Source organism: Fundulus heteroclitus, chromosome 19 (genome assembly GCF_011125445.2).
Source record: "Fundulus heteroclitus isolate FHET01 chromosome 19, MU-UCD_Fhet_4.1, whole genome shotgun sequence".
Lineage (NCBI taxonomy): Eukaryota > Metazoa > Chordata > Actinopteri > Cyprinodontiformes > Fundulidae > Fundulus > Fundulus heteroclitus.
Window position 1 is genome coordinate 25714077 of NC_046379.1, and position 18479 is coordinate 25732555.

The 18479-nt window shown below is 40.3% G+C and overlaps 1 protein-coding gene across 2 annotated transcripts; it reads right to left on the bottom strand.

Moving 5' to 3' along the window:
- Positions 1-80: 80 nt before the first annotated feature.
- ganc (glucosidase, alpha; neutral C) lies at positions 81-17893 on the bottom strand. 2 transcript variants are annotated; one of them, XM_036150454.1, is made up of 25 exons: positions 17714-17892; positions 17391-17453; positions 17135-17237; positions 13057-13184; positions 12731-12907; positions 12624-12627; positions 12454-12523; positions 10183-10279; positions 9925-10108; positions 8926-9070; positions 8594-8829; positions 8388-8514; positions 8186-8265; positions 6879-7022; positions 6691-6787; positions 6494-6595; positions 6074-6248; positions 5184-5252; positions 4655-4719; positions 4482-4558; positions 4308-4382; positions 4063-4176; positions 2996-3108; positions 2634-2737; positions 81-1496 (listed from the first exon to the last, which is right to left on the bottom strand). In XM_036150454.1, exons 1-25 carry the CDS (start codon positions 17740-17742, stop codon positions 1387-1389), a joined length of 2688 nt encoding a protein of 895 aa, XP_036006347.1. In that variant the 5' UTR covers positions 17743-17892; the 3' UTR covers positions 81-1386. The 2 variants fall into 2 exon arrangements, with proteins under 2 accessions (XP_036006347.1, XP_036006346.1); XM_036150453.1 differs by having other exon boundaries at positions 8594-9070; positions 17714-17893.
- Between the last annotated feature and the right edge of the window lie 586 nt (positions 17894-18479).

Sequence of the window (18479 nt, forward strand, 5' to 3'; positions counted from 1 at the left end):
CTTTTAATATGTGTTCACGAGAACGCACAGAAATGTTGTCGAAAAACAGGTTGTCGTACTAATAACACAAAACACAACTGTTAACCAGAATATTATTGCTTTATTTTGCATCCGGACAAAGAAGGAAGTCTGTGACTTGTTAAAGATTTGTTGTACTCTGAAATGTAGGAGTCATTTATCAGCATCAGTACAAATGGTGCTTAAAGTTTACAATCTGCCATTTTCTCAACGTTTGTCATTGTGGGTGTGAAGCACCTTGCATAAGTCTTAATTCCCGTTGAACTGATTGCCATTTTGTCATATTAAAAAACACACGTTTCTATATGTTTTATTGCGGCCTTGTGAGATAGAACACCACAACACGGTACACAGCTGTGACGTGTAAAGAAGATACAAGGTTTTTGTATGTTTCACTAATAAAATAAAAGTGGGGCTTGCTTTTCCAGTCCATCCATTACCCCCCAGCCCCGTGCCCATTCATGGTGGAGCCAGTTTTTGCAAAGATCACAGCTATAAAGTATTTTGGGGTTTGGGTCTGGAGACAGAAAATCTTTGCTTAGTCTTCTTTGGAAATTAGCTCTAGTTCAGTCAGTTGGGAGAGAGAACATCTGAAGAGCCATTACTATGGCTAGATTAGATTTATGTCTGGCCTTTGACTGGGCCATGATAACATTGATACGCTTTGATCTAAAACTATTCCATCGTAGCTCTGGCAGCACATTAAGGGCCATTGTCAAACCTGTTTTGGTCCAGGACTGCTCTGTAATTCGCTCCCTACATCTTCCCTGTCACTGCATCCCTACAGTGGATGCTGCCACTACCATGTTTCACCACGTGACTGGTGAGTTCAGTGTGCTCAGTTGTTTTTACACTGTGTGTACACCTACAGCACACCTCGCCACTGGCTCACATGTTTGCTCTAGATCTACAAAAACACGATGCAGCTCCCTCTGACCTCCTCTGTACTTCTCCATCAACATATTTAAAGTAAACACTGATTCTGTAGTACTTATTCTATCACAGAACCCCAAAAAATGTAATTCAAGCTTCACATATTAATGTAATGTGCGAACGTGACTATTTCAAGAAACATGAATGCTTTTGTAGCAGACTGTCGATTTAGCTGCTCATCTTAAAACGAAACAACCTGAGAAAAAAAACCCGATCCTATAATTACTATAAAGGTCATAATATTAAAATGAAAAATTATATAATTACAATGACGTAAAATAGGCCACACTTAGTGGATATTTGTCTGTAACTCAATTTCAGAAATGCTGGCAGTCAAATGTTGTGCCTTTCAAATGATCAAATTAGGTTAAATATTCTTGTTACAGGAAAAAGAAATCAAGGCCAGAGGAAAACCAGTCAGGCATTTAGCCATGATTAATTGATCCGTATCTCCCAGTCCATCCCCACTCTGAGGTTCAGGTTGTTCAGTGTCAGCATGCATCTGGCCTCCAGGACCTCAAAGGGAGCAGAAATGGCTTCAGCGCCTGGAGAGAAAACCAGAATAGATTCTGCATATCTCGGGAACAAGAAACAACTTAGAAAGCCAGCACATTCACAAGTAAGCATGTCTTTTATTATTGTCAACTTCAACTTTTAGAACTATTCCTCTGCCTCGGAAGACTCAATCGGAAATATAGTGGTGTTAACTCAATGGCTTAGTCAGCTAACAAATTTAGCAAATATGTAAGAAATCCAAACAAAGTTTTGTAGCTGCAGGTTCCCAGACATTTATGAGTTTATGGGTCGCAACACAAAGTCCACATTGTTCCTAGTGTGAACTGATTAAAGCTATTCATGCTTTAGTGCTGGGTTAAGCTGTGACCAACAGGTGTCTCCTAAAAGCTGCAATTTCTTCGAAATAGCAAAACACTTTTAAACCAAGTTAAATCCATTATGTGCTTTATAAACTAAACTAGACATATGAATATTGCCATGTTTTATATCAGAGATAAAAAAACAGACTGTTTGTTTGACTGTTTTTTTTTTTCAAGAGATTACAATTTCTTGACATTTTTCCAGACCTGAAAAACAACCAAAGCCCAATCCAGACACGTTCCACTGTTTTAAAGACTGTAAGAAGTTGGAACGCCCTGACTTGATCAAAAGCTTTCATCCCAAGGCACTTTTAAATGATTCGTTGTGGAGCGTCTGACAAAAGTGAACTCCCATTACCTGTTGTTGGCGAGAAATTGTGAGAAATTAAGCTGTTTTTTGCATGGAAGGTTTTTTTATGTTTTGGTTTGGTTTTTACTGGAATATCAGTAGATAATTTTGTTGATTGTATTTCATAACAAATCTTAAAACAATGATATTCCCAGTGAATGAGAGGCCTCGGCAGCTTCCTGTTTGCCTATGCTATGTAGTAGTTGGGGACTACCCTCAGATGGGCAGGGACCCATTCAATTCAACGGGTTGCAAAACAAAGGAACATTATTTTGTTTTCACGTTCCTTATATGATTGGTTTTTAATCACAGATTCTAATCTGATGTACTGTAAAACTAAAAGATCCTTTCCTTAAAACACTCCCGACTTCATTTGTGATGAATTAAATGTGAAGTAAAACTAATGGGGTTACAAGTGCTTATGATTGAAAAAAAAAAAAAACATCTGCTCTCCTTACCTGACACGTGGACAGTCACTGTGGACGGCTTGTTCTTCACTCCCAGGATGTTAACCGACTGTACGACAGTCTCGCAGTCAAATCCTCCTTCTTCGCTGGCTGGACTGGGAGAAGCAACACCGACAGCAAAGATCAAACCGCTCTGTGTCCAATCAGCAGCAGACGTTTTTCCAACCTGAACCTGAGCACTTTCATGCCCCCCTGTAGTTTCTGCAGACACCTTCTAAAATAGGAACAGTCCTCAGGAGGCCGTGTGTGTGTGTGTGTGTGTGTGTGTGTGTGTGTGTGTGTGTGTGTGTGTGTGTGTGTGTGTGTGTGTGTGTGTGTGTGTGTGTGTGTGTGTGTGTGTGTGTGTGACTCACCGGCAGAGCAGACGGCCCGACAGCATGCTGAACCTTCGCAGGCAGAAGGCCTTTCTGTCACGGTATCTGAAGGAGTGGCCGTCATCGAGGTACAATTCCCCGTCGGCGCAGCCCTGAGGAGTACGGGAGATATAAATGCTCCATGTTGAAAAACAAGAAAATATCAAGAAACTCGCCAAGATTTAGCACAACACAGTTTTTGTCCATTCATGGATGAGACTTATGTAGTATAATGACAAATGTAAGTACTGAAAAGTACTGATCGTTGAGTTTGGGATCTGCTCTTAAAACCACACAGATCACAGGGCTCCTACAACTGTGTTTTTTTCAAAATTCAATGCTTTTTCCAAGCAGAAAATCTTCAACCTTTAAATGATGAAACACTCCAAAACGGAAGATGGATTCTGAGTGGTAGTTTGGTAAAAGGCTATTTCACCGCCTTTCATGACATCTGAATCAATGCATGTAGCATAAACATTCTTTGCCATTATAATTTTTGTTATTCTCTTTGATTTCTAACTAGGAGCTCAAGAAACCACACCAGAAGTTCAAAAAGCAGATTAGAGAATACGTACCAGTGATGGTAATAGTATTTAAATTAACAGGATGTTGTGATTATACAAGAGATTAAAGAAGGATTATACTCTGAGCAACAACCTCTGTTGTGCACCGCCTAACTTTACGTTCTCTGTCTGTTTCTTTCTCTTCACAGAAGCAACGTTTGGGCAGTTTAGCCGTGACTCGGCTGATCTACTGCTGCCGACAACTTAATGTTCTCCTTAAATAGATGATTTCATTGCTCTACATCCAACTTCCAAACCTTCTCCAGGCTTTCTTCAACCGACTCCCTACTCTCGTTCCAGATCACAATGTCATCTGCAAAACTTAAAAGTTTTTTCTGCGTGATATTATTCTAAACTTTGGCATTTTCATAAAATATTTAATAATTCCATATATGAAACATAGACTCACAATCAGTATCTAAGCTCAGAAATATTTTATGTTTGTGGGAATAGTGGTTTTACATGCTCTGACTGTTACATACGGTGTTGGAATCCAGTGTTTACCTGGGAGTTTAGGGCCACAGTGACACTCAGAGGTAGCTTCTGGTAGTCGGCTGTACATGTGCCGCTTCCCACTGATCTACAGACCACCGAGCCGCCACGCTGAAACACTGGAACCTGTCCAGAGCAAACATGACTGTAACTGCATTCAATTGGAGCAAGAAGCATTATCCTGGTGTATTTAGGCTACAAAACTAGAGAACTATAAGACATGAGTGTATGCTGTTTAAATCATAATAAAAACCAACAGTGTCCAGGTTGACTGGAAGACTCAAGCTCTTGCCTCCTCTGTACGCCTTTGCAGAGCAGATATCATACCAAATCTAAGACAGAAAAGAAATATTTAAAGTAACGTTGTATTTATATAACATATTGCATATACATGTAATAGTTTCAAACGCCTACTGATCTATTTATTTTACCTCAGCAGATCCAGGTAGTGAGACGTTGATTGCCTGAGCACCTGGTTCCGTCACAGGACAGGCGAACAAAGCTCCCCCTTTATGAAACAAAACACTGAACTTCACAAAAAGCCCAGATGTGCAATAAGTCCATGCAAAATGGAGAACATTAATTTAAAACATTGTTTCATCACCAATCATGTAATGATTATCCTCAGTGAAGGTGCCCTCATCTTTAGGGAACTCCACCCACAGAGGTCTATATAAGAAAAAGTTTGTTTAACCTAATAGTACTGTATGATATACTGTAAGCTAATAACTACGGAACGCCAAAGTGTTCAAAATTAAATATATAAATAAAACATTATAAAAAGAATTATTTACTTGAATAAATAAAAGACATATGTACAAAATGACCAGTGAAATTATGAAATAACTGAACGCATATAAAATTATCACCTGATTATTACAACAATTTTCCGTTCGTCTTTCAAAATGTGCATAATATAAACATTAGTTTTCCATAAATCCTTTTCATAATAAAAATTACTATTGAGTCATCTTTTATTTATTATACACATTTTTAAAATATATTTCATAATAATCAGGTCCAATTTTACAAGTGATTCATATATAATGACTAAAAATGTTGACGCTACACAGGGATTGCCGTATACCACGCTGTACGTCAGCAGTTGTGGTATTGTCAGCAGCAACACCAACCTGACTGGAGGCATGCCAGAGGTGTGGGCATAGTGGAAGAGAGTGTACCAGTACGGCAACAAACAGTACCTGGAAGCAGAGGGGTTCAGTTCAGATCATCTAGTAATTCCTCTTTAATACATTTTCCCCTAGATTACACCTCTGTGTGTGTACACACACACATACATACATACATACAGTCTTGCCAAAGATCCTACAATCCTGAATTAAGGTTTGGATTCTAAATAGGCTAATTCTACAACGGTGCAGTAAGAAAATGATTTGTGCCCATACGGACGTATTCTTTTCCTTTTTTGTAATACAGATTTAAATATCAAGCAAAGATAACCTGAGTTAATACACAAATAGTTTTAAAATGATTATTTCATTAACAATGTGAAAAAGTAACTGCCTCCTAAAGCTAATACTACTGGTTGTGCCATGTTTTGTATGGAGGACCAAAACTGACATAATTAAAAAATAAAAGCAAAAGAAAACAGTCTCTCTCTCTCTTTGGTATGCTGGCCACTCGTGGGAATGTTCACCACTGTTCCATTTTTTCTAAAATTTTTTTATTTGATTTCTTGTCTCTACAGAGTTAACATGTGCTACAAGTGAAACTGAACTCATTTTAGCAAAAATGTGGTTAATCCCAGTTCTTTCATAATGTAACATGGCATCATTTCCTTTTCCACACAGGCAGGTTTGCATAGGTAATTTAACCCTAATAAATCAATTTGGAAACTGAATTCTGTGTTTCTTCAAGTGAAGTTCTTATATCAGACAAAGGGGTTTGATGATCTGAAACGGGCTTGTTAATTTTGAAATCTTAGCCAATAAATACTGCTGAAAGCTCTTAACTTGAACACTTTTTGTAGGATTTATCTGATCATATGTTCCTTTGCTTATACCGTTCTTGGATGGCAGTGCGGATCGCAGCGGTGACCTCTTCCCCAAAAAGCCACGGCTCACGCCGCTTTGTGTCTTTTGCAGAGTGGCCTCGGAAGAATGGTTGCAGGGCAGCGGCCTGGTACCAGCGCACCAACAACTCTGGGTCTGGATCCTTAACAAACCCACCAACATCAGCTATAATGCAAAAAATAAATAAATAAAACATAAACAATAGGGGGACTGAGTAGGACTCAACAGGAAGGAAGAAATACAACTGATCTGTAACATGACAAGGACTTAAGACTTTTCTTAAACTTCTCAAAGGTTTTCTAAAGCAACACAAAGGCTGCAAGATGTTTTGTCAGATTAGTCAAAAACAAATTTTACATTTAAGTTAACAATTAAAGCATTAAGTCCATTATCTAGACTTAAAGGCTTACCTCCACAGAATGCAATGCCTGCCAAGCTCAGAGACAAAACCATTGGAATTGAAATCTTCAGATACTCCCAGCTGGCTATGTTGTCACCTGTCCACACTGCTCCTGCGTCCCACATGAAAACAAACAACACAGTTCCGTATTCATACGATAAATTCAGAGGAAAAACTCTTAAACTCCTTCCAGCTCGAATCTCTCACCTAACCTCTGTGACCCCGCGAAGTAGGAGCGTGAAAGAACGAACGGCCTCTCTGAGCCTCCTGAGCGGGTCATAAGGCCGTCCACTGTGGCCATGTGCTGCGAGAACACAACCGTGGACAACGTTTGATTCAAACAGTAGCTGCCAGCGAGTGGGAATTTGACTCGCAAGTAAGAAAGACCCGCTGACCTGGTAAAAGCCGTACAGGTTATGTAAATCCCGATGCTCCCAGCCTCCATGGTGCACCGCGTCCTTTGGCATCGTCTGCTCCGGCCCGTTGAAAACAGACGGCTCGTTCATGTCGTTCCACACAAACAGCGACGCCGTCGACCCCTTCATGAGATGTAAACAGTTTTAGTTCACTAGATCCTTGGTCAACTGTCCAGATAGTTTAAAGAACTCATGATGCACTCCAACAACCTCCTCTGGGTATTATGGAAGAACCATAGGCCCATAGCATTACAGAACCTCCCTCGTACCTAACATGAAATCCTTTTCTACATATTATCCTCTATTTTCTGTCAGACCCACTGGGTTTAATCCCACTTTACCAAATAATATAATTCCAGTTAAAGCTCTGAAAGCAAGCTGTTAAGTTAACTCCACAAGCTAAACCAAGACAATTGCATTAGTGTTCCTAAGAAAGAAAAAGGCTTTTATTTCCCTAATCAACTTCCTCAACGCATGGTGGCAAAACAAATATGGCTCCTTGTCCTGCCTTGTTGGTCTAAGTCCCAGCTGTTTCAATTATGAATAGTAGATCATCAGTGGTACATCATAGCACTGAAACAGCTCTGGCGAAGGTCACTAATGATATTCTCATGGCCTCAGATAATGGACTTGTGTTTTTACTTGTCCTGTTAGATCTCAGTGCTGCATTTGATACAGTTAATCACAATATTCTCCTACAAAGACTTGAGCATACTGTAGGGATTAAGGCTGGTTTAAATCTTATCTATCGGACAGATTCCTGTTTGTAATGAATCTTCTTCAAACTCTAGGGTCACTTGTGGAGTACCACAGGGTTCAGTCCTCCATACCAGGAGCATAACATTTATTATTCACTAAACTCTTTCAAATCATAGAAGACAATGTAATCAACCACCTCTTTTATGTTTCATCTGGTTGTCTTTATTAGAACTGTTACAAATAGCTGTAACAAGTTTGCAGAAGTGGTCATGACTGCGTCAAATACACTGGAAAAGGGGAACTAAAAGTAAGTAAAACTTTCTTGAAATTAGTATATTTGCCCTTGATTTGAGAAGGTAAAGAAGATGATCTGTCAAAGGAATGAGTGGTTTTACCCCTAAAATAACATAATTAGATTAATTCACTCAAAAATAAGATGGAGATGAGTTGTTCCCATTTTAAGTGCAAAAATCTTATTCCATGCATCTGAATATTTAAACATAAAGCCAGGTGTTGGAGGCTTTACTGCAGACAAAGTAACAAACCATGAAAAGAAGAATCCTGCATGTTGTACTCCTGATCCTTACTTTGTATTTATCTAAGCTGAAGCACCTGGAGTACCACGCTCTGGTCGCAGGACGGCTGAAGTCAAGATACGAGGACTCGCCTGTGAGAAATGTAAACACAACCTGCAGTTAGAGGGCAACCCCAGGAAAATGAGCTTGTTCTCAGATGTTTGGAGGTTTGTGCCGTTCTTTTTCAATCAAGCTCTAGCGAGTGGTGCATCACCTGGCCAGCAGGTGCCCCGATAGATCTGTCCCTCTCTGTCCTTCACAAAATGTCCCCCATCTGTGGCTTCACGGTAGAGCGACCAATCAGGGTCAACCTTAATATGTGGATCACTTATCACGACCATCTGAGAGAAACGGAACAAAAATGTCAAAACAGAAGGAACATTTTTGTAAATGTTCTGGGCTTTGCCTCCTGAAACTGACCTTCCGCTTCTTTTTCTCCAAATGGTGCTGCAAACACGCAGGTTTGGGAAAAAGAGCGGGGTCCCAGGTGAAGTAACGTTTCCCGTCCGTGTGCTCGATATCCAGCCAGATGACATCATAAGGGATCTTGTGGCGATCGAATCCAGCATCCACAGCCTTCACATCAGCCTCGTCGTTGTAGTTCCAGCGGCACTGGTGGTACCCGAGGGAAAACAGCGGAGGCAAGGCTTGATATCCTAAATGTGAAAATTGGGGGGGAAAAAAATATTTTTTTGGTAGGCTTTGTTTATCAATACACAATGTTCCAAAAAAACGGACCTCCCCGTACGCACCTGTAAGCTGAGCGTACTGTTTGAAGAGCTGTTGGGGTCTGGGCCCGAGCAGAATCATGCAGTCTATCACGCCGCTCTCCGAGAGCCAGCGGACGTCAGTCTGAGGCCGCAGCCGCCTCCTTTTCACCGGTGGGGTCTGATCACCCTGCGCGACGGAGCAGAGTTTCACACCGGAAACAGCTCTTCGGATCAAGAACCCGTTGAGCATTGTGAAAGGTTTCATAAGATCGTTCACTGCCTTTTGCTGCTAAATTCTCAACTTTTGATCTGAAGGCATTCCCGCAGCAGGATGCTGCCACCGTAATGTTTGATGGTGGGGATGGTGAGTTCATGGGGAGGTGAAGGAATCCTTTTCCATCCCATAAAGAGTTTTTGCATAAGAAAAAAAAAAAAAAAAAAAATCGCAATTTTGTACTACTTTGTCTTGTATCAACAGGCCCGTATTAAGACAATGTGGTGCCCCTGGGCACTATACCTCAAAGCTCCCCCCCTTACCTGTGCTGTCCTCCGGTCAAAAACATCAGACATAATCAACTATTTACTATTTACTACCTTACACAACTACATGTAGGCATATGAGCAGTGAGCAATATTCAAATATCTCATTTTAAAATGTTGAAATCAAATAATCTTGATTTATTTATCATTCATTATTATTATTGTGACATCAGTGTTCACAAAACGAATAATGCATGGTCTTTCAACAATTTCAAGTAAATAATCTAACAATTTATGAAAAATATATTTTTAAAGCATGTGTCATGTGGTGCCCCCCCATGGTTGGTGCCCCTGGGCACTGGCCCACTGGCCCTTATGGATAATCCGGCCCTGGTATCACCCAAACACAAAATAAGATCACTATTTTTGATACTGAAGGCCCTTGCAATTGGTTCTCCGCCTTCTCAAATGAAACAAATTATTTATTAAAATCTTTCCAAGAAAAAAAACACTCTCATTTCTTAGTAAAGCACTCTGATGCTAAAAAAAAAAAAAGCTTACCTGATGGTCAGTAGGGGAGTACTGTACGTTCACAAAAGTGTCTGACGCATTCAGCCAAAACACACCGACGGTCCTGTCTGGTTTGTGAGCCACTAGCAGGGGCACGGATCCGTACAAGCCGAGCCGGCAGTACAGGTCGGCGGCAAAGACGTCCAAGTTGTATAACCGATAAGGTTCGCCGTCACTGAGCGAGGAAACATGAACAGCACCGTTAACGGTAAAGAGATGACGGCGATGACGTAAAGCATGAGCATGCACCTAGTGTCTCTGAGCCGCAGCCTGTCGGGGTGTTCTGGCAGACCGTAGACGTGCTGAAATCCGTGAAGGCAGAGGTCTGCGCCGAGGCTGCTGGGACCTGAAAGGCAAACTACTTCAATGACTAATTCAACATTAGGAACATTTTATTGGATTAACTGAAAAACACGTTGCTGCAATCACAATAAAGATGAAATCCAAAAGCAAGCAGCTGGTTACAAAAGGAGCGTGAGCTCAATCAATCCATATGTTTTTCTGGTTTTTACGGCGTCTCAACAAAGTGTACATAACCCTTTAACTATTTCACACTTTATTTTTACTTTCAACCTAAAACTTCTATGTATTTTGGGGGATTTTATGTGATGATCAACACAGAGTAGCATATCACTGTGAAGTAAAAGTTATATCAATATAACAAAAAAGAAATGTAATATTTGGGTGTGTATTCATCCACCTTTACTGTGATACCCACCAGATGAAATCCAGTGCAAACAACTGACTTCAGAAGACGCCTCACCCCTAAAAGGAATCCACCTGTGTGTAATAGCTTAGCATAAATGTAGCCGTTCTGTTTCTGGCCTCAGAGGTTTGTTAGAGAACATTGGCGAACGAACCGCATCATGAAGACCAAGGAACTCAGCAGCAGACAGGTCAGGGAGGAAGTTGTGGAGAAGTTTAAAGCAGAGCTAGGTTCTAAAACATTATCCGAGCTGCTGAACTTCTTACCGAGAACCGTCCAAGCCATCATCCAGACATAGAAAGAATATGGCAAAACTGCAAATCTCCCAAGGACCCTCTGTCCTTCATGTTTTAGACGCTCTCTGCTACGATACACCCGATTCCATCTATTACATTTTCAGCTCAGAATGGCTTCGAGTGCAGAAACCTGTTAATCAGACCACAGGAAACATCTCTAAAAGTTAAGGTATTTTTCCCTGAGATAATTTTCAAACTATGAAGTAGCTTTTTATCTTTGTTTTGAAGTGTTGGCTTCTTTCTCGCTGAGTGGGCTTTAAGCCCATGTTGATAAAATATTTGTTTCATTGTGTATGATCACCATCTACAACTTTACTGGTTTAAATCCCACTAAAACAGGGACTTTTTGTGTCAGTAGGTAACTGCACATCAGAGAGCACAAAACTCTCATATGGGGTTCCCCAAGGGTCCAACTTGGGTCCCCTATTAAATATCTACGTGCTCCATCTAGCTCAGATCATAAAAAACAACAACATAGGTTATCATAACTACTCAGACGACACACAGCTCTATGTCACCGCCATGTCACCTGGTGATTATGAACCCATTCATGCGCCGAATAAATGCTTAGAAGAAATCAATGCATGGATGTGCCAAGATTTTCTTCAGTGTAGTGATGGACTCAATGCCTGAAACTTCAAGGCATCTAAAGACAATTATAAAGTCGGCCTTCAATGACCTGAAGAACATTTCCAGGATTAAATGACTAATGTCTCAGCAGGATCTCGAAAAACAAATCCAAGCGTTTATCTTGAGTTGAATCGATTACTGCAATCACTTATCTGGAAATAACTCCCAGAAGACGGTAAAAGGGCTAAAACTCTGAGTTCCTTTAAATCAAGGTTAAAAACCTGTTTGTTTAAAGTTGCTTTTGAACTTTAATGTTCCACTTCAACTGTTGTAGTAAACTGAAACATCAATAGATTAAGTTTGTAGTCCAACTTATCCTGACCTGCTGCTGTTATTCCACTGCTACGTGCTTTCCTGCTATAGTGTTATACAAATTAACTTGCCTTGCTTTCAGCCAGCATCTTTACAAGAAATTTTGCTTTTGTTTTGGGGATGATTAGCACATTTCTCACCAAAGCTCGTTCATCTCTAGGACACAGATCTCCTTCATGAATGTTATGATAAATGCACATTCCTACAGTGTTTACAAGTGCAGATAACGGTTTTTTACGGATCAATGTTTCAACTTGAGGCATCTAGAAATTAAACATTAAATATTTTGTATGTACCCCAAAAGATGGACAGCTGTAACTGCAGCAGACTATGGTTTTATCTATTGACTCAGGACGCCTGAGCACGAATGAAAGCTACACCTTTTACTTTACAATGACACACTACTTTGTGTTGGCCCATTACATAGAAATCCAATGCAGGACATCAAAATGGGTGGTGGTTATGTGGCAAATGTGAAAAGGTTCAAGTGTTTATAGATATCTTGCAAAGCACTGTACACAAATCGAGAAAAACAGACAAAAAAAGGATGAAATTAAGCTTAATGCAGGTACAAACCATTTGCTTTGATGTCCACAAACTTCCTAAACATTTCCTTCCACATGGAACATGTTTTGTCCTCTTGAAGCTGAAATAGGAGCAGAAAACAATAAAGGCTTTCAGAGACGGAATTGAGCTTCCATTAAGAGCAGCATAGGTTTGCGGTTTGAGCGTTCTTATTCTCTTACCTCACTACGTTATGATGTCCAGTAGAAAGACACAAATAAGACCGTTTCAATAATTACAGGGACAAATATATTTCTCAGAATAAGCTAGTGATCTCCTATAACTTCACCTGGGCGGATTCTGCAAGATTTCAAACCACAGTTTGTCCTTAGAGTTGAAGGTAACCATCACTTCCTGATCACACAGAACCTCTAGTCGGAAGGGGAAGTGCCACGCGCGGACCTGGTAATGTCCTGAAGACCAGGAAAGGGTGACGGAGTCCTTAGTCTGGCTATCCACTCTCAACCTGTCGGATCGCGAGGAAAAAGATAAACGGCACAGTGAGTTTCCAGTGAGGCTATGATGCAGCGATTCAGGAGATGATCTGAACAAGGCATAGTGGAAGAAGAAAGATTTTAATCATGGATGGAGACATGGTGCTGGTTTAGCTCTTACTGTTCACTCTGAGGTTCCCCAGTGAGCACATCTGGAACTCGGTAGCGCGCCTTAATGGGCTGGGCCTCGTCTATTACGATCCTTACGACGTCATTTTTGCAAGGTGACAAAGACAGAACAAGTCTGGTCTGTGAAAAGATTGTTTTATGAAGAAAGCTGTTTATTCGGACATCAATGGCCTATTCTACGGTTCAAAGAGGGTGAGAAAAATTACACTGAAGAGAGTTACCATGAACAACTGCTACGGGTCTTTCAAAAAAAGTGTGACATCAAACACTGATAAACACTTTGAACTCACTGACCCCATCCATGCCTGAATACTGCCTTATCTGCAGAGTCCAAATATCACTTAAAGAACCTCTTTAAGGGACCTTGCATACATTTTGCAATGCTCTTGACACGCTAGCTTGCAGACTAGCAGACCAGCTGCCTTTGTGTCCTTCAGCTCATGGGTAAACCACAGAGCTGGGCGTGAAAAGGCAGCTGTGCGCTCTCTAAAAGGAACATGTGGTTGCATGATCCTAGTCCACTGCATTGATGATACCAGAAAGAAAGCAGGAACGTATTTAAGATCAACCGGTTAAAGTTTGCGATTGATATTTTTCAGATTTCTAAAAGAAATCTGCTTCCTCTGGCTTGACACTGGCTGGAAATATTGTGAATAACTTTATAATCTGAGACTCCCACGACATATGCAGAGACATGCTGCACAGTTAAAAGGCTTGAGATGACTGAATCCAGAGTTTCCCCACGACAGCGTACCGGGAATTGAAGGAACGCCATATTTAGTTGAGGTTTTCTCTTGTCTCGAATGAATGAACCCAACCAGCCATCAATAACTTTAATACCCTAAAAAACAAATTTAGGATCAATTGTAGTGAATACGGCAGCAGGATATTAACCTTAATAAGAACGATCCGTCCACGGCAAGAGAGGGACAGGAAAGCCCAGGGTGCTAAATCGGCCTTCAGAGGATCAAGAAGGGGAGGTGAACTGTCCTTGAACAGGCAGCTATCAGTGAGTGTCAAATAAAGAGACAAATAAACCACAGGGTGACCTGCCGAAAGGGGGAGATTTAAAGGGACCAGGACAAAAGTAGCAGATCCCAGAAGCAAAGCCAGATATGTGGCTACATTTGTTTTATACCCTGAGAAAATCTCCCAAAGAATAAATATACTGAACCAACTAATAACAGAAGCAAAAGGCCTGGAATAGCATCAGCATGGAGAGTAATTGCATGCTCCCTCTCTGTGAAACCTTAATAGCAGATATGAAATGAAGCAAATTAAGAACATTTCAGCATCTTACATTATTATTCAACTTTCCATCTTTAATAAACCCAGTTTGATTCTAATTGGTAATGCTGTGGAGATTCTTTTCCGAGCATATGGGTAAGTATTTGTGAACGCAACACTGGGTCTCAGTTAAGAACAGTTATAGGTCTGTACGCAATACTATATGCAGGGCACTATGGGTATTGGCCTCCCTCAGCCAGATAATCGGGTTTTGGAAAGAACGAAGAAGAAATAAACAAGAAAGAGCCTAAAGCTCCTGATAAACTTCATATTCATCACCAGCTGTGCGCCAGATAGTAAAGACCCAGAAGGTGAGTTCAGCACAGGGGATTGTGGGATGCCGTCCACAGGATCTAGACAGTCTGTGCTGCATGAGTCCAGAAAAGGGCCCGACGTATTGCCACCGATCTCATCCACCCGGGCAATGAGCCGTTTGTCCCATTTCTATCAGGGAAACAATTCAGGAACATTAAACCAAAAACTAACAGGCTGAAAAACTGCTTCTTTCCCAAAGCTGTAAGGGCTATCGCCCCCTGCTGGGAATCAACAAACCATCAACCCAGTTAAAAAACACACCACTAGTTGCACTGGGGTCTGTTCTTCGTACATTGCTTAAAACATCCAAGATCAAACGAGACATCCAAGATGATTTCATCCGGCTAATCATGATCCGGCTAATTGGGTTCTTCGAACTCACCTGTTGTTTACGATTAGTATCGCTGGATTGAGTTATCTGAGATAACTGCGCGTTCATGCGTTTGTTTAAAAGGGGAAATGTATCGATAGTAGAAACAATGATCAGCAGCGCTGCTATTGGCTGTTCAGCAAAGAACGCCCACAGTTTTTCTCCCAAGCAGAACACGAGCTTTTAATGGAAGGTTATGCCGAATTTGAGTCATTAATTAAAACGACAGGGAACACCTCAAAGTTTGCTAAAGCCAGGAGAGAGGGCTGGCAAAAAGTAGCAAACAAATTAGTAGCAGATTAATTAATGTCACATTCTACAGCATGAATTTTTGCATTTTAATAGACTCATATTTACTTTGTTCTTTTATATCAGAGCCTCCACGGGACCCACTAGAACATGGGGACAAGTAAAAGTGAAATACAAGAATATTCTACAAAATGGTAGCCTTTAATTATTATACTTTATTTTAAAAAGGCACTTGTTATGTCAAGAGATCCTAATTTCAGTGTCATTTCTTAGACACTGGAAGTAAAGGACACGTGCAAACTGGGAATTTTAACAAAAAAAATCTTTATCCATAAAAAATGAAGTTCTTCCTTTTCCAAGTCATCCACAGTTTACACGGTAAAACTGTATTGCTCCGTGTCTAGATAATCCATCCATAGTTTTTTTTCTAATACAATATACGGCTCGACAGGAAGCAAGCCTTTCAAAGTAAAACTAAACTTCACAATAAAATGGCCCGAACAAATCTTCTTACTGAATAGGATAAAAATAAAAAGCAAACCATCATACAAATAACTTAAATATTTTAGATTTATGACTCCAATATCACTTTTTCCTCTTTAAAAGCCACTGTTAAATGATGTTTGTCTGTTTATAACAGCCACCAAGAAAAATCTCTCTACAATTACACTGTCTCGCTGCGCTAAAGGATCCTCTCTATTGCGCAATACGCGATTAATTCGAAAAGCTCTGAAATTATTCTTGCACCTTCCACAACAGGTTGCTGTCGTAAAAATGGACATGGCTACGGGAGACTTCCCTATCTCCTCCGCTTATAAAGCCATGATCTATTCCTGCTTACATGAAATAAGCCTGCTCTCGAGCAGGTTTAAGCTTGCGCACATGTTGTTATGACAACAAGTGCAGGATGTCTTTTGAAGAACCAAACAATCCAAGATCATGCCAAATCGTCAACAATCAAATCCAGCTAACTGAGTTAGCGACGTACGAAGAACGGGCCCCTGGTCTCTGATCTGATGAAAATCATTTATACTGTCTCTCACCTGCAAACGCACACTTCAAACTCTGAGGGACTGTCTGTTTAGACATCCATGCAAATTGCACAACTCTGAAACTATATTATTGCAGAGTATTGAAGTCCGCTGTGACTTGATAATTAGTCCATTAGCTGCTAAAGACTATATGCATGCTTGAGCCCCGGGAGTGATGTGGTTGGCCAGTGCAATCAACTATGTATTTAAAAAAAATGCATGAAGACCATGTCTTGTGCTGTATGTGTCTGCATGTAATGTCTATTTATGTGCATTCTGAGCCGCTGTCTGCCTCATCAAAAATATAATTATGGTGACAATAAAGCTTCTTAATTCGTCGTGAAAGAGCCATCTTGTTGTGGGAGTGTTCAACTGCAGTTTTCGAGCAGCTGTATTAAACACAGTGGCATTCTCAGACTGATCTGAGTAACATAAACCTGAATGGGGGAGGGATGAAAAAAAATGTAAATTCAATATTACTCTACTGACACTTGACCATCCTGTTAATGAGATCAGCCATGTATCCTCCGGGATCAATCCCCGGACCAACGCCATCTCTGCTCTGTAAGTTGAAGTAAGCTTTTGGCATCCTGAAGCAGCGGCGTGTTTAAAGACGTCCGAGTAACCCGAGACAATCAGGACTGCATGTGGTTTCTCTAAAGCAACCATTCATCTTTTTTTTTAAAATAAATCTCTCTTGAAAGTGAGATCCATTGTCTCGATGTGATAACGGTAAAGCCAAACAATAACAAAAAAGCCATGTAAAAACATTTAATGTAGACTAGATCATTACTCCTGTTTACTTTCAGTAAACTGACCTCTGTGTTATCTTCCACAAGGTCAAAGTTCACGCCTTTCTCGGTGAGCACAAGGGTATCCAGTAGAAGTCGATGTTTCAGGTTCGGACCCTGGGTCTGTCGCCTCCAAAGGGAATACATAATTACTGGCACATGGATCCAACAGATATCTGTGACAAATCCTGCACCAGTATTTACATTCTGAATACTGTAGACCAATCACATTAAACCCGTTCAGTTGTTCACGTCACAGAAAAGAATATTTAATTTGACATACCTGTAAAAAGCAACATTCTCACTTTTTTTGAACTTTTCCTTCCCCTCATCCTCAGGGATGACACTGAGACCCAGGTGAAGAAAAAGAAAAGAAAGGAATACAGCTATTAAAAAAGCTTTATCAACAGATTTTGGTGAATTAAAAACAGAAAAGAATCGCTTCAGCAGGTAAACCTAAAATCTGAGTAGGCAGAACAGACTTGATCTCGTGGAAAGTATCAACTGTTTAATTCAGAGCTTTCTCCGTTCACTTTCATTCAGGATATACCAAAGGTCAACTTGTCGCTGCAGGACAGAAATAACATTGGAACGAGATGCTGATACCTAAACACGGGCTCGCGCTCTCCCGCCATTTCAGGCAAACTCGTGACAGATGCAGCCCGTCTATTAGTGGAAAGGCGCTCTCTAACTTTTCTGAATTAACCTGCTTCTTCCTATTGACAGCTGCAGGCTCGGCGAGGAGCATCAGGAAGTGACCGCGACAGTGACCGCGACAGACAATCCAGCCTACGCTGAAGATTTTCAAAATAAAACGTGTCCGCCTGACGCCGTTCGCCTCGTCAGCGACTCCGCCATATTGTGAGTGGCAAGAGTGTATTTGAATGCTACGCAAATATTTTTGGAGGCGGGATTTTCCGAGGCAAAACACCCAAAATAAATAAATAAATGATATAATCGGTTGAGAAAAAATAAAGAACTATGTCAAATCAAAACATACTAGAATAACCAAAAAAAAAAAAAAAAAAAAAAAAACCCTGTAATCTACTTTAAATTTATAAACCTAACCTACTGTCCTCAGAATATAGGCTATTACCATTGGATTTAGTTCAGCCTCTGTAAAGGAAATGAAATGGGTGGATATGAAACACTTAAATGAAGATTTTGCATGCATATATATATATATATATATATATATATATATATATATATATATATATATATATATATATATATATATGCAACATAAAAGTAAAAAAATAACTATTCAAATCTAAAATTGTCTCGAAAGAAACACCAAGAATGGAATATTAAAAAGTGTTTACCAAAGAAAGTAATCCACAGTTGAATGTTTTTAAAAGTGTAAAAGACT

What these genes read in the sequence shown, in the direction of transcription:
- ganc (XM_036150453.1), bottom strand. Translation starts at nt 17,742, where the DNA reads ATGGCGGGAGAGCGCGAGCCCGTGTTTAG. An exon ending in CACTACCTGGATCTGCTGAG is followed by an intron (nt 4,383 to 4,481) that starts GTAAAATAAATA and finishes TTTCTGTCTTAG; the next exon opens with ATTTGGTATGATATCTGCTC. An exon ending in TCGGGCCGTCTGCTCTGCCG is followed by an intron (nt 2,738 to 2,995) that starts GTGAGTCACACA and finishes TGCTTCTCCCAG; the next exon opens with TCCAGCCAGCGAAGAAGGAG.